At 35.2% G+C, this 23,178-nt stretch overlaps 1 protein-coding gene across 2 annotated transcripts in view; it reads right to left on the reverse strand.

Annotated features, from left to right (window-relative positions):
- The window catches only part of LOC142336319 (gem-associated protein 5-like), a 92,078-nt gene that overhangs the window by 56,955 nt on the left and 11,945 nt on the right, over positions 1-23,178 (reverse strand). Inside the window, exon 3 of one of the 2 annotated variants that reach the window (XM_075385063.1) lies at positions 259-964. The exons of the other annotated variant lie outside the window; for it this stretch is intronic. Within the exon in view, the coding sequence (XP_075241178.1) occupies positions 259-964 (706 nt within the window). The remainder of the gene's footprint in view (positions 1-258; positions 965-23,178) is intronic. 2 annotated transcript variants of the gene reach the window in all.

The raw sequence follows: 23,178 nt of genomic DNA on the forward strand, positions 1-23,178 counted from the left end.
CAAAAAGTCAACATAAGCAGTGCAAGTTAGCGATATCATTACACAAAATATCAACTTGACATTATCAAGATCTATACTCTCAACTAAAGATACCAAGTTTTGATGCAAAATCTTTTTTGTAACTCTTCTTAGAGTACTCCTCTTAGATAACCTCAGATTCATTAGAAGACCATTAGAACTATGTACTGTTTTGTTAGAGTACTGATAAACCTTGCATATAGGTGCTGTAATCAAAATTTGTTGACATATTCGACTCACCTTAGTTTTATATCCTTGCCAAACATGCATCATTTTGAATCTCGTGTCATTCAATTTCGCACTCAATTCTACTGAGTCCTGCAACGCCAAACTCGAATTCCAAATATGCAAAAATCCACCACCGGATGCCACGGCCAGCCATGTTTTAGATACAGGTGAGATATCCACATCAAATACAGAACCACCCAGAGTTGATAAAGTTGCAACATTCTTCATTTCAGGCAATTTCCACACGCACAGATACCTGTCCATAGCATGTGTAAATACTAAGCTATTATTATAACAAGTTATAGATTGTATCGCTTTATTATGTCCACTATCGTGACCGCCACTATCAACAACTTTGAAGTCGACAAAAACTTTCTTCTCGACAGATGAAGTTCCTTCAGAATTGATCATACTTCTCTCCCAGTTCAAATCTATCGTCCATGAGATCAAATCACCATTTGCACCACCAGTTAAAATTTTCTCCTTTGCAATCCATTTCCCGAAGAAGAATAATTTATCGTGATACGAATCTGAATCTTTCTTCCCCCGTTTCGCCGCACCCTTTGATGGGAGCCGTTTGAAAAATAAAGATTTGACTCGTGAACAATCATTGTCCGATGCTGCATTCGATGTCACTTTGACGTGATAAAAGCGCAACAATTTGTCTGTTGATGTTGTGATCAAATTTGGGATCCACGACATATCTAGTTCTTCACGCCTGAAACGCCAGCACAAGACCATTGTCCAACATTCCTCCTTATTTTCTGTGCCTACAAACTGGGAGCAGACCCAAACCTTTCATAAAACTTACGACTAAAAGCATGAAATAAAATACTAAATCTAGAAACTTCATGATAGCGTCTATTTCTCTGATAAAGTGGTATATCTTTGAATCTCTGATATCTTTGAATCTATTTCGTTGCGCATGCAGTAGATAATTACAATTTTCGCCAATTTTCGTGAATAACGTCTCACTAATTGATATTTATTATTTAACAAATTTGCAAAACAACTGCACTAACATGCATTTTCCGATCATTCAATTATGACAATTCCCTTTTGCACACTCTCCGTTGATTTTTGTTCAACTTCGAAAAAAAATTTCTTTGCCAGAGCAACTCCGGTAGATTACTGAACTTCAATTAGGAACCTCCCTGATTTTGGGCCCCGAAGTAAAAAAAAACAGTGCTCAACTTAAAAACATAACTGTAGATAACAACAGCAATAGAACAGCACGGCAACTAAATTCTCGAACTTCAAAGAATACTTTGTTTGATAACCTTTAGAAAAGATAGAGTTAGAAAGTGTATGCTAGCCAAGTGTATGAAAAACCTTCGCTAATGACTTTTTGAAAAAGACAAGTTCGAAAGTCCATATTAGCCCATTTTGTGGCCGTGATAATGTAATTCTTCAATTTGTGTCGAAAAAACTGCCTATACGCTGATTTATATACGAAATTTTCAAAGAACCGTCGAATTAGGTGAAGAAAATGTCGAACTTCATGAGAAACCTAATTTGTAACTTTTTGAAAAATACGAGTTAGAAATACTATAATAGCCCATTTTGTTGCCGTGATAATTTTCTTTGTAAAGAATTTGTAGAGGAATAATTGCCAATATGCTGATTTGTATACGAAATTTTCAAAGAACCGTCGAATTAGTTGAAATGTCGAACTTCATGAAAAAAGTTCGTTAAAATTTTTTCGAAAACGACGACTTAGAAAGTCTATATTAGCCCACTTTGTTGCCGTGATAGTGTACTTTTTAAAGTTGTGTAGAAATAATTGCCAATACGCTGATTTGTATACATAATTTTCAACGAACTGTCGAATTAGGTGAAGAAAATGTCGAATTTCTTCGAAATTGTTTGAATAACTTTTTGAAGACGAGCTAGAAAGTGTATAATAGCCCATTCTAATGCCATGATAATGTACTTTTTTAATTTCTGTAGAATTAATTGCCAGTATGCTCAATTATAGACGAAATTTTCAAGAACTGTCGAATTACTGAATAAAAGGTCGCAACTCCGTGAAAAACGTTTGTTTATAACTTTTTGCAAGAGAAGAGTTAGAAAGTGTATGATAGCTCATTTTAATGCCGTGATAGTGTACTTATATTTAGGACTAATTTCGCTTTTTTGATATGTATCCAACATTTTGAAAGAACAGTCGATTTAGGGGTAAAGAATGGTCATTTTCATTTAAATTGGACCAAATTCTCCCAATTAAAATCTCAAAACATACACGTTTTTGTTATCAGAATAAACTAGAACTCACGCTTTCTGCGACCATATAATTAGTTTTTTAAGTACTGCCAAACAAAAGAATGCAAGACCAATGTAGAATGTAGAGACCGAAATCAGGGTCGATTTTCGCAAAATTTTCCAATTTTCAAAATTGCTTAGTTAATTACTATTTCTATATAAATCAATTTTACTAGTATATTATATCATATCTTGCTCATTTGATACTTTTTACGACAATATAAAAGTCTTCTTATTTACCTATCAAATTTAAACAAGACGCACCACACCGTTTGCTCGCTAGAAACCGCAAAGTAAAGTTGAAGAAATCTATCCAAGTTTCAAAGTAAAACAAAACATGTCTCAAGATGTGATATGTTTTCACGTTTGTTCAACTATGTTTAAGTTTTCATTTGTGTTAAATTTTCGAGAAAAAAGATATGATTAGTTTGTGATCTTGTGACAACCTTTTGTTTATCGTAAAAGTTGGAATTTTCTTATCGGAATTTCATGCGTAAGCGAAGGAACTTATGTAGAGAATCAATTGTGTGAAATATGTTTCCAAAAAAATTATAAGCTAAAGCAAGGATGCCGTGAAAATCGAATTTTTACTTCGTAAAACTAGGTGCTAACTTACTTTTACCGTCGAGTATATTTTAATGTAGATTTAACGTCCTCCGACGTTTGTGAAGACCTAGGGCAAATAGAGGGTTTTCTAGCTAAACCCTACTTGCCTCGTGATCGAGAACCACATGCGCTCAAATCTTTGCACAAATTTAGTTTTTGAAAGTTTAAAGATGACCTTAAGTTCAAAAGACTATACGATGACATGGTATCACACTACGAACAGGCCTTCGCTTTTGGATTAAAGATCAAATCTGACAAATTTGGAGGCTTTGGTCTGGTCAACAGTTCGTGTGCAACTATTCCTGAAGCCGAAATCAAAAACAGAGTCGGCCTTGTTTCAAAGTCCCCAAAATATCGTACTCTTGATAGCTGGTCACTCACTCATGGAGGAAGAGAAGCTAATGGCTGGTGTCGCAAGATGGGCTAACCACTCATGCGTTCCTGGCTGCGTCTTCTACATGCCCCGAGGATACAAAGGCAGCGTCTGCATAAGACTTCGCGCGCTGAGGACAATTAGGCCTGACGAAGAACTTTTAGTTTTCTCACAATGATGACTGGTTTGAACCTGGCAACATTGACTGTCTCTGTGGAAACTCAGCAATGCAAACTGTGACGGAGAGTGAGCAAACTGGTAGTTCATAAGGACACTTAGTTGCTCGCCCAAAAAAACGCAGTGTAATGAGACTCATAGTTCATAAGGAAACTCCCTGCGAAAATTTGGGGGATTTTTATTAGTTTTCATGACGAAATGTCTAACGTTAGCACAGCATCAGTTCGTAGTTTTACAAGTGAAGTTGAAACATACGACAGTCTACAGGACAACCTCTTTAAGTAATGATGGAGCAGACGAATCAGGAGCAGAGAAACTCCGCAGTTACGAAGACAATGACTAAGGATCCCTTTCTGATAAATACTTGGAGAATGAGTCCAATCAGCTCAGCACTGATACCTCTGTGACATATGATGGCAGTAATTTTCCTTTCTCGTCCGAAATTGCCTTCATTAATTTTAATCAAGTTGAGAAAGTTTCAGCTGTTAATTTGGTGGCCTCACTGTTCACAGTTGCTTCGTATCACAATTGTTAGGACGCCCTACAAATGGACTTGCTAAAACGAGATCTATTCCAGCCAGTCTTTGAGTCCTTGCGCCGCTGCTAAAGTGCAACTTCAGGACGAGTTCGTAAAATATTGGAAAATCAAAGTTCTATTAGACAAGGGTAAATTAATTTTGGCTAAATTTCGACCACTTTTGAAAGAAATTTTGCAGGAGTTGCTTTGAGACAAAGAAGTAAAGGGGGGATCAGAAGACATAATTTTGCCTAAATTGCCGACTGAGAATGGAAAAGCGGTAATTAAACTGATTTAGAATAGATGATGCTCTTGTGTCTAAAACTCCTCAGAAGTCAGCATGACCACTCTTCATCGCCATTGCAAAAAGACAAGCATTCCCCCGGCAAACAGACAAGCATTCAAAAATATTGTACTCGGTGCCTTGTTTGTTGGAAATGGGTCTCCAGATTTTGATTTGGTTTTCACTCAGATCTTGAAGGAACTATCTATAGCTGAAGTAGTTGATAATCAAGGATATAGCGTAGAAATAACTTTTCAACCAGTTTTATTTATAGCTGACTTGGTAGCAAAAGCAAAAGTTCTCAAGATGAAGCAGTGCTATGTGTTTTATGTGCCCATTCTATGAAATCAAAGAGAAGAGTATTTTGATGGAGTGCGTCGTTATCCCCATAATGAGGCCTTTACAACGAGATTCTTCGACGGTTATCTTCATTATTTACAAGCTTTTGAATTCGGCAGCATTGAAGAGTATCGCGCCAAATTTGGAATTGCGATGCTGAGAAAAAGACTCAGGGTGTCAAAGGCAAGAGTAAGATCTTCTCTGTCATCAGTAAAACTCTTTCGTCACCTGTTGACATTATGCACCAACTCTTCCTAGGAGTTGCTCGCTTTCTTTTGCAATAACTTAAGAGCTGATCAGAAATTCTCCCTCATTGAGTTTTGCCGAAGCTTGAAGGTGCCAAAAGAGTTGGAAAATGGCGTTCGTTCATTTGATTACTAACAAACCTTCAAAGCAAAAGAACTCAGAGCTCATTTATTGTATCTGTCGCCAGTTCTTCATACACTGTTCCTTGGCGAGAACAGGTTGAGTGACAGGTTTGATTTGAAGCATTTAATTTTTGCAATTCTTAGCCTCTACGAGATAAATTTATTCGCTGATCAGTGTGACGCGATATTGAACAATTTTTGTTTGAGTATGAGCGAGAAATACAATAGGTTTGAATCGATCAACTTCCACTTGATCAGACATCTATCGTGGCAAGCAAAAACCATTGGCCCTCTGTTTTCAATTTCGGCATGAATGTTCGAATCTGCCAACAGTATACTTATTGCACCTTTAACCGGAACCGTGAATGATGTTAAATTTTAATGAACCGGTTTGTGCGAGAACTAGTTGCAAAATTTCAATTAAAAGAAGATTCGCTCACAGATTTTCTTAGTAGCTTTCAGGTCGAAACCTCGCGCCAAATTAGTATCGCGCCAAATTTGGAATTGCGATGCTGAGAAAAAGACTCAGGGTGTCAAAGGCAAGAGTAAGATCTTCTCTGTCATCAGTAAAACTCTTTCGTCACCTGTTGACATTACGCACCAACTTTTCCTAGGAGTTGCTCGCTTTATTTTGCAATAACTTAAGAGCTGATCAGAAATTCTCCCTCATTGAGTTTTGCCGAAGCTTGAAGGTGCCAAAAGAGTTGGAAAATGGCGTTCGTTCATTTGATTACTAACAAACCTTCAAAGCAAAAGAACTCAGAGCTCATTTATTGTATCTGTCGCCAGTTCTTCATACACTGTTCCTTGGCGAGAACAGGTTGAGTGACAGGTTTGATCTGAAGCATTTAATTTTTGCAATTCTTAGCCTCTACGAGATAAATTTATTCGCCGATCAGTGTGACGCGATATTGAACAATTTTTGTTTGAGTATGAGCGAGAGATACAATAGGTTTGAATCGATCAACTTCCACTTGCTCAGACATCTATCGGGGCAAGCAAAAACCATTGGCCCTCTGTTTTCAACTTCGGCATGATTGTTCGAATCTGCCAACAGGATACTTATTGCACCTTTAACCGAAACAGTGAATGATGTTAAATTTTAATGAACCGGTTTGTGCGAGAACTAGTTGCAAAATTTCAATTAAAAGAAGATTCGCTCACAGATTTTCTTAGTAGCTTTCAAATCGAAACCTCTATAAAAGACGACTACGGAATTGTTAGTCTCTTAGATTGAAAATTTTGTTAAAGAAAATCCAGAACCAAGAGTTTTTGTCGTCTTCAATCAAATGTTTTTTTTTGCCTCAGTTGCATACGAACGCAGTACAGGTGCACACAGTTACGTTGATTTTGCTCACGAAGATAGATTTTTAGTTGGAGAAATTCGGTTTGTTTTTGAGAGGCAAGATTAAAACGTTGTTTTCAAAGTCAACACCATTAAACACAAACTGAAAGTCATTGATGACATTCAGTCCTCTGTTTTGGCGTTTATTGTTGAGACATTTGAAGATATTGTCACAGTGCCCACCGTATCGTTTCAAACAAAATTATTTCCTGTAATGTATTGGGATGAAATGTATCATGAAAAAATGCAAAGGTTGTATAAGTCTTTCCAACACAACTAAAATTTTGCGTTATAATTACACTTGTTGATTACCTTTAACCCTTAGCCCAATTTGCATTAATTTAAAAATTCAAGCTGGGAGACGTAAAGAACGTTTTCTGATGTTTAATCTTAAGGAACGGAAACAAGACTCATGAGGTTGTTTCCGTTACATATGCTTATCAGAGGCTTTTATGGTGTACTACGGTCATCTCCGCTCAGCTCTTACAATCAAGGCAATATTTCATTAGTGCAGTCAGTCCAAGTTTGAAACAAGCGTGATCTATGTTTGTTGAAGCTTCCATGCGTAACTACATTTTTCATAAATGTCGAACGGCAACAGGACACACGATAAAGATTGTTTCCGATAAGTAAACAACTTGTAGATATGCATTTTTGTTTAAATTGATCTCCCTTTGTGATAGTGTTGCAAGATATAAGTTCACTTGTAGAATATCTTTAGCTCTTAGCCGAGTTTGCATTAATTTAAGAAAATAGCCTCAGACGTAGAGTACGTTTTTCTAATATTTACTGTTAGGTAACGGAAAAAACCTCATGACAGAGCTTGTTTCCGTTAAATAAGCATGTCGAATGCTTTTATGGTGTACCAAGGTAATCTCCGCTGAGCCCTTACTTTCAAAGGAATATTTCACTAGGGCAGCCAGTCCAGGTTTTTAATCTAGTGTGATCTATATTTGTTGTTGCAGCTTCCATGCGTAGCCAGATCTTCTACTCTTCGGAAAAATGTCAAACCGGAACAGGACTCACGAGATAGGTGGTTTCCGATAAGTTAACACTATGTAGATATTCATTTTTGTCTATATTCTTCTCGCATTGTGATAATTTCTCAATATATCAATTCACTTAAATATTTTCAACACTTTCAAAATGTTAAGGTTGTTGAAGTCTTTCCAACACAACTAAAATTTTGCGTTATAATTACACTTGTTGATTACCTTTAACCCCTAGCCCAATTTGCATTAATTTAAAAATTAAAGCTGGGAGACGTAAAGAACGTTTTCTGATGTTTAATTTTAAGGAACGGAAACAAGACTCATCAGATTGTTATCGTTACATATGCTTATCAGAGGCTTTTATGGTGTACTACGGTCATCTCCGCTCAGCTCTTACATTCATGGCCATATTTCATTAGCGCAGTCAGTCCAAGTTTGAAACAAGCGTGATCTATGTTTGTTGAAGCTTCCATGCGTAACTAGATTTTTCATAAATGTCGAACGGCAACAGGACACACGATAAAGATTGTTTCCGATAAGTGAACAACTTGTAGATATGCATTTTTGTTTAAATTGATCTCCCTTTGTGATAGTGTTGCAAGATATAAGTTCACTTGTAGAATATCTTTAGCTCTTAGCCGAGTTTGCATTAATTTAAGAAATTAGGCTCAGACGTAGAGTACGTTTTTCTAATATTTACTGTTAGGTAACGGAAAAAACCTCATGACAGAGATTGTTTCCGTTAAATCAGCATGTCGAATGCTTTTATGGTGTACCAAGGAAATCCGCTGAGCCCTTACTTTCAAAGGAATATTTCACTAGGGCAGCCAGTCGTTTTTAATCTAGTGTGATCTATATTTGTTGTTGCAGCTTCCATGCGTAGCCAGATCTTCTACTCTTCGGAAAAATGTCAAACCGGAACAGGACTCACGAGAGAGGTTGTTTCCGATAAGCTAACACTATGTAGATATTCATTTTTGTCTATATTCTTCTCGCATTGTGATAATTTCTCAATATATCAATTCACTTAAATATTTTCAACACTTTCAAAATGTTAAGGTTGTTGAAGTCTTTCCAACACAACTAAAATTTTGCGTTATAATTACACTTGTTGATTACCTTTAACCCTTAGCCCAATTTGCATTAATTTAAAAATTAAAGCTGGGAGACGTAAAGAACGTTTTCTGATGTTTAATTTTAAGGAACGGAAACAAGACTCATGAGATTGTTATCGTTACATATGCTTATCAGAGGCTTTTATGGTGTACTACGGTCATCTCCGCTCAGCTCTTACATTCAAGGCCATATTTCATTAGCGCAGTCAGTCCAAGTTTGAAACAAGCGTGATCTATGTTTGTTGAAGCTTCCATGCGTAACTAGATTTTTCATAAATGTCGAACGGCAACAGGACACACGATAAAGATTGTTTCCGATAAGTAAACAACTTGTAGATATGCATTTTTGTTTAAATTGATCTCCCTTTGTGATAGTGTTGCAAGATATAAGTTCACTTGTAGAATATCTTTAGCTCTTAGCAGAGTTTGCATTAATTTAAGAAAATAGCCTCAGACGTAGAGTACGTTTTTCTAATATTTACTGTTAGGTAACGGAAAAAACCTCATGACAGAGATTGTTTCCGTAAAATAAGCATGTCGAATGTTTTTATGGTGTACCAAGGTAATCTCCGCTGAGCCCTTACTTTCAAAGGAATATTTCACTAGGGCAGCCAGTCGTTTTTAATCTAGTGTGATCTATATTTGTTGTTGCAGCTTCCATGCGTAGCCAGATCTTCTACTCTTCGGAAAAATGTCAAACCGGAACAGGACTCACGAGAGAGGTTGTTTCCGATAAGTTAACACTATGTAGATATTCATTTTTGTCTATATTCTTCTCGCATTGTGATAATTTCTCAATATATCAATTCACTTAAATATTTTCAACACTTTCAAAATGTTAAGGTTGTTGAAGTCTTTCCAACACAACTAAACTTTTGCGTTATAATTACACTTGTTGATTACCTTTAACCCTCAGCCCAATTTGCATTAATTTAAAAATTAAAGCTGGGAGACGTAAAGAACGTTTTCTGATGTTTAATTTTAAGGAACGGAAACAAGACTCATGAGATTGTTATCGTTACATATGCTTATCAGAGGCTTGTATGGTGTACTACGGTCATCTCCGCTCAGCTCTTACATTCAAGGCCATATTTCATTAGCGCAGTCAGTCCAAGTTTGAAACAAGCGTGATCTATGTTTGTTGAAGCTTCCATGCGTAACTAGATTTTTCATAAATGTCGAACGGCAACAGCACACACGATAAAGATTGTTTCCGATAAGTAAACAACTTGTAGATATGCATTTTTGTTTAAATTGATCTCCCTTTGTGATAGTGTTGCAAGATATAAGTTCACTTGTAGAATATCTTTAGCTCTTAGCCGAGTTTGCATTAATTTAAGAAATTAGGCTCAGACGTAGAGTACGTTTTTCTAATATTTACTGTTAGGTAACGGAAAAAACCTCATGACAGAGATTGTTTCCGTTAAATCAGCATGTCGAATGCTTTTATGGTGTACCAAGGTAATCCGCTGAGCCCTTACTTTCAAAGGAATATTTCACTAGGGCAGCCAGTCGAGGTTTTTAATCTAGTGTGATCTATATTTGTTGTTGCAGCTTCCATGCGTAGCCAGATCTTCTATTCTTCGGAAAAATGTCAAACGGAAACAGGACTCACGAGAGAGGTTGTTTCCGATAAGTTAACACTCTGTAGATATTCATTTTTGTCTATATTCTTCTCGCATTGTGATAATTTCTCAATATATCAATTCAATTAAATATTTTCAACACTTAGCCGCCTTTGCATTAAATTGAACGTTTAAGCAGTGAGACGTAAAGAACAGGTTTATGCTGGTTAGTTTTAAAAAACGGAAACAAGACTCATGAGAGAGAATGTTTCCGTTATATAAGCTTATCGTAGATGGTGTACTAAGGTGATCTCCGCTGAGCCCCTACTCACTAGTGCACTCAGTCTAAGTTTTATTCTAGTGTGATCTATAGCTATTGTTGCAGCTTCCATGCTAAAAAATTTTTCTTTTGAATTCTTCAAAAACGTCGAACGGAAACAGGACTCAAGAGAGATTGTTTCCGATTAGTCAACATTTTGTAGATATGCATTTTTGTCTATACTCTTCTCGCTTTGTAATAAATTTGCATAATATAATTCCACTGGTTGTATGTTTTATTTGAAATTTTAGGCTGTGAAACGTAAAGAACGTTTTTCTGATGGCTAGTTTTAAGCAACGGAAACAAGACTCATGATGAGAGAGACTGTTTCCGTTAAGTAAACATATTATAGATATGCATTTTTGTCTAAATTATTCTCGCATTGTGATAATTTCGAAAGATATCTTTTAACTTGTTGAATATTTTCAACATCCAGACGAGTTTGCATTAATTCAAAAATTAAGCTATGAGACGTAAAAAAAAGCTTTTTCGATGTTTAGTAACGGAAACAAGACTCATGAGACGTAATTTTTCAGTTAGATGAGCTAATCTTAGGCGTTTATGGTGTACTAAGGTCATCTCCGCTCAGCTCTTACTTTCAAGGGGATATTTAGTACAGTCACGCCAAGTTGAAGTCGAGTGTGATTTATATTTGTTGAAGCTTCCGTGCTTACCAAGACTTTTTTGAATTCTTCAAAAACGCCGAACGGAAAAAGGACTCACGAGAGAGAATGTTTCCGTTGATTAAAAACATTGTAGATATGCATTTTTGTCTATATTCTTCTCGCTTTGTGATAACTTTGCTTAAGTAATTTCACAGGTTGTATCTTTTGAACTCTTAGCCGAGTTTGCACTAATTTGAAACTTTCGGCTGTAGAACTTGAAGAACGTTTTTCTGATGGTTAGTGTTACGCAACGGAAACGAGACTCGTGAGAGAGACTGTTTCCGTTAATTAAACACATTGTAGATATGCATTTTTGTCTATATTCTTCTCGCTTTGTGATAACTTTGCATAATGTAATTTCACTGGTTGTATGTTTTCAATTCTTAGCCGAGTTATCATCCATTTGAAACTTTAGGCTGTGAAACGTAAGGAACGTTTTTCTGATGCTTGGTTTTAAGGAACGGAAATAAGACTCATGAGACTGTTTCCGTTAAAAAAAAAAGCATGTCGAACGCTTTTATGCTGTACTAAGGCAATCTCCGCTGAGCCTTTATTTAATGGGATATTTCAATAGTGCAGTCACTCCTAGTTTTATTCTGGTGTGATCTATAAATATTGTTGCACCTTCAATGCGTAAGTTTTTTTTAATTCAAAAATATCGAACTGAAACAGGACTCAAGAGAGATTGTTTCCGATTAGTAAACACTTTGTAGATATGCATTTTTGTCTATACTCTTCTCGCTTTGTAATAATTTTGCATAATATAATTCCACTGGTTGTATGTTTTCAACTCTTAGCCGAGTTTGCATTAATTTGAAACTTTAGGCTGTGAAACCTAAAGAACGTTTTTCTGATGGTTAGTTTTATTCAACGGAAACGAGACTCATGAGAGAGACTGTTTCCGTTAAGTAAACATACTGTAGATATGCATTTTGTCTATATTCTTCTCGAATTGTGATAATTTTGAAATATATCTTTTCACTTGTTGAATATTTTCCACATCCAGCCAAGTTTAAATTTATTTAAAAATTAAGCTATGAGAAGTAAAAAAACTTTTTTGATGTTTGGTAACGTAAACAAGACTCATGAGAGAGAATTTTTCAGTTAGGTAAGCTAATCTTAGGCATTTATGGTGTACTAAGGTCATCTCCGCTCAGCTCTTACTTTCAAGGGGATATTTAGTACAGTCACGCCAAGTTGAAGTCGAGTGTGATTTATATTTGTTGAAGCTTCCGTGCTTAAAAAGACTTTTTTGAATTCTTCAAACATGCCGAACGGAAAAAGGACTCACGAGAGAGAATGTTTCCAATGAGTAAAAACATTGTAGATATGCATTTTTGTCTATATTCTTCTCGCTTTGTGATAACTTTGCAATGCAATTTCACGGGTGTTATCTTTGAACTCTTAGCCGAGTTTGCACTAATTTGAAACTTTCGGCTGTGGAACTTAAAGAACGTTTTTCTGATGGTTAGTGTTACGCAACGGAAACGAGAGTCGTGAGAGAGACTGTTTCCGTTAATTAAACACATTGTAGATATGCATTTCTGTCTATATTCTTCTCGCTTTGTGATGACTTTGCATAATGTAATTTCACTGGTTGTATATTTTCAATTCTTAGCCGAGTTAGCATAGATTTGAAACTTTAGGCTGTGAAACTTAAGGAACGTTTTTCTGATTCTTGGTTTTAAGGAACGGAAATAAGACTCATGAGAGAGACTGCTTCCGTTAAAAAAGCATGTCGAACGCTTTTATGTTGTACTAAGGCAATCTCCGCTGAGCCTTTATTTAATGGGATATTTCACTAGTGCAGTCACTCCTAGTTTTATTCTGGTGTGATCTATAAATATTGTTGCACCTTCAATGCGTAAGTTTTTATTAATTCAAAAATATCGAACTGAAACAGGACTCAAGAGAGATTGTTTCCGATTAGTAAACACTTTGTAGATATGCATTTTTGTCTATACTCTTCTCGCGTTGTAATAATTTGGCATAATATAATTCCACTGGTTGTATGTTTTCAACTCTTAGCCGAGTTTGCATTAATTTGAAACTTTAGGCTGTGAAACCTAAAGAACGTTTTTCTGATGGTTAGTTTTATTCAACGGAAACGAGACTCATGAGAGAGACTGTTTCCGTTAAGTAAACATACTGTAGATATGCATTTTGTCTATATTCTTCTCGAATTGTGATAATTTTGAAATATATCTTTTCACTTGTTGAATATTTTCCACATCCAGCCAAGTTTAAAATTATTTAAAAATTAAGCTATGAGAAGTAAAAAAACTTTTTTGATGTTTGGTAACGTAAACAAGACTCATGAGAGAGAATTTTTCAGTTAGGTAAGCTAATCTTAGGCATTTATGGTGTACAAAGGTCATCTCCGCTGAGCTCTTACTTTCAAGGGGATATTTAGTACAGTCACGCCAAGTTGAAGTCGAGTGTGATTTATATTTGTTGAAGCTTCCGTGCTTAAAAAGACTTTTTTGAATTCTTCAAACATGCCGAACGGAAAAAGGACTCACGAGAGAGAATGTTTCCAATGAGTAAAAACATTGTAGATATGCATTTTTGTCTATATTCTTCTCGCTTTGTGATAACTTTGCATAATGTAATTTCACAGGTGTTATCTTTGAACTCTTAGCCGAGTTTGCATTAATTTGAAACTTTAGGCTGTGAAACCTAAAGAACGTTTTTCTGATGGTTAGTGTTACGCAACGGAAACGAGAGTCGTGAGAGAGACTGTTTCCGTTAATTAAACACATTGTAGATATGCATTTCTGTCTATATTCTTCTCGCTTTGTGATGACTTTGCATGATGTAATTTCACTGGTTGTATATTTTCAATTCTTAGCCGAGTTAGCATAGATTTGAAACTTTAGGCTGTGAAACTTAAGGAACGTTTTTCTGATTCTTGGTTTTAAGGAACGGAAAAAAGACTCATGAGAGAGACTGCTTCCGTTAAAAAAGCATGTCGAACGCTTTTATGTTGTACTAAGGCAATCTCCGCTGAGCCTTTACTTAATGGGATATTTCACTAGTGCAGTCACTCCTAGTTTTATTCTGGTGTGATCTATAAATATTGTTGCACCTTCAATGCGTAAAATTTTTTTTAATTCAAAAATGTCGAACTGAAACAGGACTCAAGAGAGATTGTTTCCGATTAGTAAACACTTTGTAGATATGCATTTTTGTCTATACTCTTCTCGCTTTGTAATAATTTTGCATAATATAATTCCACTGGTTGTATGTTTTCAACTCTTAGCCGAGTTTGCATTAATTGGAAACTTTAGGCTGTGAAACCTAAAGAACGTTTTTCTGATGGTTAGTTTTATTCAACGGAAACGAGACTCATGAGAGAGAGTGTTTCCGTTAAGTAAACATATTGTAGATATGCATTTTGTCTATATTCTTCTCGAATTGTGATAATTTTGGAATATATCTTTTCACTTGTTGAATATTTTCCACATCCAGCCAAGTTTAAATTTACTTAAAAATTAAGCTATGAGAAGTAAAAAAAAATTTTTGATGTTTGGTAACGTATACAAGACTCATGAGAGAGAATTTTTCAGTTAGGTAAGCTAATCTTAGGCATTTATGGTGTACTAAGGTCATCTCCGCTGAGCTCTTACTTTCAAGGGGATATTTAGTACAGTCACGCCAAGTTGAAGTCGAGTGTGATATATATTTGTTGAAGCTTCCGTGCTTAAAAAGACTTTTTCGAATTATTCAAAAATGCCGAACGGAAAAAGGACTCACGAGAGAGAATGTTTCCGTTGAGTAAAAACATTGTATATATGCATTTTTGTCTATGTTCTTCTCGCTTTGTGATAACTTTGCATAATGTAATTTCACAGGTGTTATCTTTGAACTCTTAGCCGAGTTTGCATTAATTTGAAACTTTAGGCTGTGAAACCTAAAGAACGTTTTTCTGATGGTTAGTGTTACGCAACGGAAACGAGAGTCGTGAGAGAGACTGTTTCCGTTAATTAAACACATTGTAGATATGCATTTCTGTCTATATTCTTCTCGCTTTGTGATGACTTTGCATAATGTAATTTCACTGGTTGTATATTTTCAATTCTTAGCCGAGTTAGCATAGATTTGAAACTTTAGGCTGTGAAACTTAAGGAACGTTTTTCTGATTCTTGGTTTTAAGGAACGGAAAAAAGACTCATGAGAGAGACTGCTTCCGTTAAAAAAGCATGTCGAACGCTTTTATGTTGTACTAAGGCAATCTCCGCTGAGCCTTTACTTAATGGGATATTTCACTAGTGCAGTCACTCCTAGTTTTATTCTGGTGTGATCTATAAATATTGTTGCACCTTCAATGCGTAAAATTTTTTTTAATTCAAAAATGTCGAACTGAAACAGGACTCAAGAGAGATTGTTTCCGATTAGTAAACACTTTGTAGATATGCATTTTTGTCTATACTCTTCTCGCTTTGTAATAATTTTGCATAATATAATTCCACTGGTTGTATGTTTTCAACTCTTAGCCGAGTTTGCATTAATTGGAAACTTTAGGCTGTGAAACCTAAAGAACGTTTTTCTGATGGTTAGTTTTATTCAACGGAAACGAGACTCATGAGAGAGAGTGTTTCCGTTAAGTAAACATATTGTAGATATGCATTTTGTCTATATTCTTCTCGAATTGTGATAATTTTGGAATATATCTTTTCACTTGTTGAATATTTTCCACATCCAGCCAAGTTTAAATTTACTTAAAAATTAAGCTATGAGAAGTAAAAAAAAATTTTTGATGTTTGGTAACGTATACAAGACTCATGAGAGAGAATTTTTCAGTTAGGTAAGCTAATCTTAGGCATTTATGGTGTACTAAGGTCATCTCCGCTGAGCTCTTACTTTCAAGGGGATATTTAGTACAGTCACGCCAAGTTGAAGTCGAGTGTGATATATATTTGTTGAAGCTTCCGTGCTTAAAAAGACTTTTTCGAATTATTCAAAAATGCCAAACGGAAAAAGGACTCACGAGAGAGAATGTTTCCGTTGAGTAAAAACATTGTATATATGCATTTTTGTCTATGTTCTTCTCGCTTTGTGATAACTTTGCATAATGTAATTTCACAGGTTGTATCTTTTCAACTCTTAGCCGAGTTTGCACTATATTGCAACTTTCGGCTGTGGAACTTAAAGAACGTTTTTCTGATGGTTAGTGTTAGGCAGCGGAAAATTTCAATGAGATATTTCACTATTGCAGTAAGTCCAAGTTTCAGTCCAGTGTGATATATATTTAAATGCAATTTTGTCTATATTTTTCTCGCATTGTGATAATTTCGAAACATATTTTTTCACTTGTTGAATATTTTCAAGACTTCGCCCAATTTGCATTAATTTGAAAGCTTAAGCAGTGAAACGTAAAGAAAATTTTTCTAATGGTTCGTTTTAAGGAACAGAATGAAGACTCATGAGATATTGTTTTTCCGTTATATAAGCTTATCGCAGGCTTTTATGATGTAGTAAGGTAGTCTTCGCCGAGTCCTTCTTTAAATGGGAGTTTTCACTAGTGCAGACAGTCCAAATTTTATTATAGTGTGATCTATAGCTATTGTTGCATTTTGCATGCGTAACAAAAATTGTTCTTTTGAATTCTTCAAAAATGTCGAACGGAAACAGGACTCACAAGAGAGGTTGTTTCCGATAAGTAAACACTATATAGATATGCATTTTTGTCTAGAATCTTCTCGAATTGTGATAATTTTACAATATATCATTTTACTCGTTGAATATTTTCAACACTTAGCCGAATTTGCATTAAATTGAAAGCTTAAGCAGTGAGAAGAAAAGAACATATGTTTCTGCTGGTTAATTTTAAGGAACGGAAACAAGACTCACGAGAGAGATTGTTTCCGTTTAGTAAACACTTTGTAGATATGCATTTTTGTCTATACTCTTCTCGCTTTGTAATAATTTTGCATAATATAATTCCACTGGTTGTATGTTTTCAACTCTTAGCCGAGTTTGCATTAATTGGAAACTTTAGGCTGTGAAACCTAAAGAACGTTTTTCTGATGGTTAGTTTTATTCAACGGAAACGAGACTCATGAGAGAGAGTGTTTCCGTTAAGTAAACATATTGTAGATATGCATTTTGTCTATATTCTTCTCGAATTGTGATAATTTTGGAATATATCTTTTCACTTGTTGAATATTTGCCACATCCAGCCAAGTTTAAATTTACTTAAAAATTAAGCTATGAGAAGTAAAAAAAAATTTTTGATGTTTGGTAACGTATACAAGACTCATGAGAGAGAATTTTTCAGTTAGGTAAGCTAATCTTAGGCATTTATGGTGTACTAAGGTCATCTCCGCTGAGCTCTTACTTTCAAGGGGATATTTAGTACAGTCACGCCAAGTTGAAGTCGAGTGTGATATATATTTGTTGAAGCTTCCGTGCTTAAAAAGACTTTTTCGAATTATTCAAAAATGCCGAACGGAAAAAGGACTCACGAGAGAGAATGTTTCCGTTGAGTAAAAACATTGTATATATGCATTTTTGTCTATGTTCTTCTCGCTTTGTGATAACTTTGCATAATGTAATTTCACAGGTTGTATCTTTTCAACTCTTAGCCGAGTTTGCACTATATTGCAACTTTCGGCTGTGGAACTTAAAGAAGGTTTTTCTGATGGTTAGTGTTAGGCAGCGGAAAATTTCAATGAGATATTTCACTATTGCAGTAAGTCCAAGTTTCAGTCCAGTGTGATATATATTTAAATGCAATTTTGTCTATATTTTTCTCGCATTGTGATAATTTCGAAACATATTTTTTCACTTGTTGAATATTTTCAAGACTTCGCCCAATTTGCATTAATTTGAAAGCTTAAGCAGTGAAACGTAAAGAAAATTTTTCTAATGGTTCGTTTTAAGGAACAGAATGAAGACTCATGAGATATTGTTTTTCCGTTATATAAGCTTATCGCAGGCTTTTATGATGTAGTAAGGTAGTCTTCGCCGAGTCCTTCTTTAAATGGGAGTTTTCACTAGTGCAGACAGTCCAAATTTTATTATAGTGTGATCTATAGCTATTGTTGCATTTTGCATGCGTAACAAAAATTGTTCTTTTGAATTCTTCAAAAATGTCGAACGGAAACAGGACTCACAAGAGAGGTTGTTTCCGATAAGTAAACACTATATAGATATGCATTTTTGTCTAGAATCTTCTCGAATTGTGATAATTTTACAATATATCATTTTACTCGTTGAATATTTTCAACACTTAGCCGAATTTGCATTAAATTGAAAGCTTAAGCAGTGAGAAGAAAAGAACATATGTTTCTGCTGGTTAATTTTAAGGAACGGAAACAAGACTCACGAGAGAGATTGTTTCCGTTATATAAGCTAATCGCTGGCTTTTATGGTGTAGTAAAATCATCTCCCCTAGTGTGATCCATATTAACTTGAAGATTCCATGAAAAACCAAATTTTTGTGATTTCTCTTTAATTGTCCAACGGAAAAACGACTCATGAGGCAGATTGTATCCGATTGGTAAAAATTTTGTAGATATGCCTGTTTGTCTTCATTGTTCTCGCTTCGAGATAATTTTGCAAGATATAATTTCACTAGTTGAATGTTTTTAACGCTTTGCCGAGTTTGTATTAATATAAAAATTAAGTTGTGAGACGTGAAGAAAGATTTTCTGACGTTTAGTTTTAGGGACCGGAAACAAGACTCATGTGAGAGATTTTTAGCGTTGAAGGCTTTTATGGTGTACTACGGTAATCTCCGCTGAGCCCTTACTTTCAATGTGATATTTCTCAAGTCAGTCAGTTCAAGTTTTAGTGTAGTGTGATCTATATTTATTGTGGAAGCTTCAATGCGTAGCAAGATGTTCAATTCTTCAAAAATGTCGAACGGAAACAGGACTCACAAGAGAGGTTGTTTCCGATAAGTAAACACTAAATAGATATGCATTTTTGTCTAGAATCTTCTCGAATTGTGATAATTTCACAATATATCATTTTACTTGCTGAATATTTTCAACACTTAGCCGAATTTGCATAAAATTGAACGTTTAAGCAGTGAGAAGAAAAGAACATATGTTTCTGCAGGTTAGTTTTAAGGAACGGAAACGACTCACGAGAGAGATTGTTTCCGTTATATAAGCTTATCGCAGGCTTTTATGGTGTAGTAAAATCATCTCCCATAGTGTGATCCATATTAACTTGAAGATTCCATGAATAACCAAATTTTTGTGAATTCTCTTTAATTGTCGAACGGAAAAACGACTCATGAGGCAGATTGTTTCCGATTGGTAAACATTTCGTAGATATACCTGTTTGTCTTCATTGTTCTCACTTCGAGATAATTTTGCAAGATTTAATTTCACTAGTTGAATGTTTTTAACGCTTAGCCGAGTTTGCATTAATATAAAAACTAAGTTGAGACGTGAAGAGAGATTTTCTGATGTTTAGTTTTAGGGACCGGAAACAAGAATCATGAAGGCTTTTATGGTGTAATAAGTTAATCTCCGCTGAGCCCTTACTTTCAATGTGATATTTCTCAAGTCAGTCAGTCCAAGTTTTAGTCTAGTGTGATCTATATTTATTGTGGAAGCTTCAATGCGTAGCAAGATGTTTAATTCTTCAAAAATGTCGAACGGAAACAGGACTCATGAGAGAGATGGTTTCCGTTTAAGGCTTTTATGTTGTACTAAGGTAATCTCCGTTGACTCTTTACTTTGAATGGGATATTTCACTAGTGCAGTAAGTCCAAGTTTCAAACCAGTGTGATATATTTTTTGTTGAAGCTTTCAATGGTCGCAAGATTTTTAATTCTTCATAAATGTCGAACGGAAACAGGAATCACGAGATTGTTTCCGATCAATACACACTTTGCAGATAAGCATTTTTGACTATATCATTCTTGCATTGTGATAATTTCGCAAAGTACCATTTCACTTGTTGAATGTTTCCAACGCTTAGCAGACTTTGCATTAACTAAGTTTAAGATGTAGAGGCAAGGAAAATTTTTCTAATTGTTAGTTTTATGGAACGGAAACAAGACTCATGATAGAGATTGTTTCCGTTATATAAGCTTATCGTAGGCTTTCATGGAGTACTAAGTTAATCTCCGCTGAGCCCCTACTTTCAATGGGATATTTCACTAGTGCAACCAGTCCAAATTTTAGTCTAGTGTGATATATAATTATTGTTGAAGCTTACATGCGTAGCAAGATTTTTAAATCTTCATAAATGTCAAACGGAAACAGGAATCACGAGATTGTTTCCGATCAATACACACTTTGCAGATAAGCATTTTTGACTATATCATTCTTGCATTGTGATAATTTCGCAATGTACCATTTCACTTGTTGAATGTTTCCAACGCTTAGCGACTTTGCATTAACTAAGTTTAAGATGTGAGACGTAAGGAAAATTTTTCTAATTGTTAGTTTTATGGAACGGAAACAAGACTCATGATAGAGATTGTTTCCGTTATATAAGCTTATCGTAGGCTTTCATGGAGTACTAAGTTAATCTCCGCTGAGCCCCTACTTTCAATGGGATATTTCACTAGAGCAGCCAGTCCAAATTTTAGTCTAGTGTGATATATAATTATTGTTGAAGCTTACATGCGTAGCAAGATTTTTAAATCTTCATAAATGTCAAACGGAAACAGGAATCACGAGATTGTTTCCGATCAATACACACTTTGCAGATAAGCATTTTTGACTATATCATTCTTGCATTGTGATAATTTCGCAATGTACCATTTCACTTGTTGAATGTTTCCAACGCTTAGCGACTTTGCATTAACTAAGTTTAAAATGTGAGACGTAAGGAAAATTTTTCTAATTGTTAGTTTTATGGAACGGAAACAAGACTCATGATAGAGATTGTTTCCGTTATATAAGCTTATCTTAGGCTTTCATGGAGTACTAAGTTAATCTCCGCTGAGCCCCTACTTTCAATGGGATATTTCACTAGTGCAGCCAGTCCAAATTTTAGTCTAGTGTGATATATAATTATTGTTTAAGCTTACATGCGTAGCAAGATTTTTAAATCTTCATAAATGTCGAACGGAAACAGGAATCACGAGATTGTTTCCGATCAATACACACTTTGCAGATAAGCATTTTTGACTATATCATTCTTGCATTGTGATAATTTCGCAAAGTACCATTTCACTTGTTGAATGTTTCCAACGCTTAGTAGACTTTGCATTAACTAAGTTTCAGATGTAGAGGCAAGGAAAATTTTTCTAATTGTTAGTTTTATGGAACGGAAACAAGACTCATGATAGAGATTGTTTCCGTTATATAAGCTTTTCGTAAGCTTTCATGGAGTACTAAGTTAATCTCCGCTGAGCCCCTACTTTCAATGGGATATTTCACTAGTGCAGCCAGTCCAAATTTTAGTCTAGTGTGATATATAATTATTGTTGAAGCTTACATGCGTAGCAAGATTTTTAAATCTTCATAAATGTCGAACCGAAACAGGAATCACGAGATTGTTTCCGATCAATACACACTTTGCAGATAAGCATTTTTGACTATATCATTCTTGCATTGTGATAATTTCGCAATGTACCATTTCACTTGTTGAGTGTTTCAAACGCTTAGCAGACTTTGCATTAACTAAGTTTAAGATGTGAGACGTAAGGAAAATTTTTCTAATTGTTAGTTTTATGGAACGGAAACAAGACTCATAATAGAGATTGTTTCCGTTATATAAGCTTATCGTAGGCTTTCATGGAGTACTAAGTTAATCTCCGCTGAGCCCCTACTTTCAATGGGATATTTCGCTAGTGCAGCCAGTCCAAATTTTAGTCTAGTGTGATATATAATTATTGTTGAAGCTTACATGCGTAGCAAGATTTTTAATTCTTCATAAATGTCAAAGTGAAACAAGACACACGAGAAAGATTGTTTCCGATCAATAAACACCTTGTAGAGAAGCATTTTTGTCTATATTCTTCTTGCATTGTGATAATTTTGCAATGTGTCATTTCTCTTGTTGAATGTTTCCAACGCTTAGCAGACTTTGCATTAATTAAGTTTAAGCTGTGAGACTTAAGGAACATTTGTCTAATCGTTAGTTTTAAGGAACGGAAACAAGACTCATGGGAGAGACTGCTTCCGTTATATAAGTTTATCGGAGGCTTTTATAGTGTACTAAGGCCATATCCCGCTGAGCTTTTCTCTTCCACGGGGATATTTCATTAGTGCAGTCAGTCCAAGTTTTAGACTAAGGTGATCCATATTAATTGTTTAAGGTTCCATGCGTAACCACTTTTGTTAATTCTCTTTAATTGCCAAACCAAACAGGACTCACGAGAGAGATTGTTTCCGATTAATAAACATTTTGCAGATATGCATTTTTGTCTACACTCTTCTCGCATTGTGATAATAAGGAAATGTATCATTTCTCTTGTTGAATGTTTCCAACGCTTAGCAGACTTTGCATTAACTAAGTTTGAGCTGTGAGACGTTATATAAGCTTATCGCAGGCTTTTATGGTGTACTAAGGTCATCTCCCGCTGGGATTTTACTTTAAAGGGGATATTTCATTGGTGCAGTCAGTCCAAGTTTTAGCTTAGTGTAATCTATATTAATTGCTGAAGATTCCATTCGTAACAAGATTTTTGTGCTTTCTCTTTATTCAACGAACAGAAACAATACTCATGAGAGAGTATGTTTCCGATTGGTAAACACTTTGTAGATATACCTTTTTGTCTTTAGTGTTCTCGCTTCGTGATAATTTTGCAAGATATAATTTCACTTGTTGAATTTTTTCAACGCTTAGCCGAGCTGGCATTAATTTAAAATTTGAGCTGCCCAACCTAAAAAAGGATTTTCTGATGTTTAGTGTTCTCGCTTTGTGAAAACTTTGCAAGATATAATTTCACTTTTTGAATATCTTTAACGCTTAGCCGAGTTTGCATTCAATTAACTACTAAGCTGTGAGACGTAAAGAAAGATTTTCTGATGTTTGATTTTAGGGACCTGAAACAAGACTCACAGAGATTGTTTCCGTTGAAGGCTTTCA

This window comes from Convolutriloba macropyga, chromosome 3 (genome assembly GCF_964194025.1).
Source record: "Convolutriloba macropyga chromosome 3, txConMacr16.3, whole genome shotgun sequence".
Taxonomy (NCBI): domain Eukaryota; kingdom Metazoa; phylum Xenacoelomorpha; order Acoela; family Convolutidae; genus Convolutriloba; species Convolutriloba macropyga.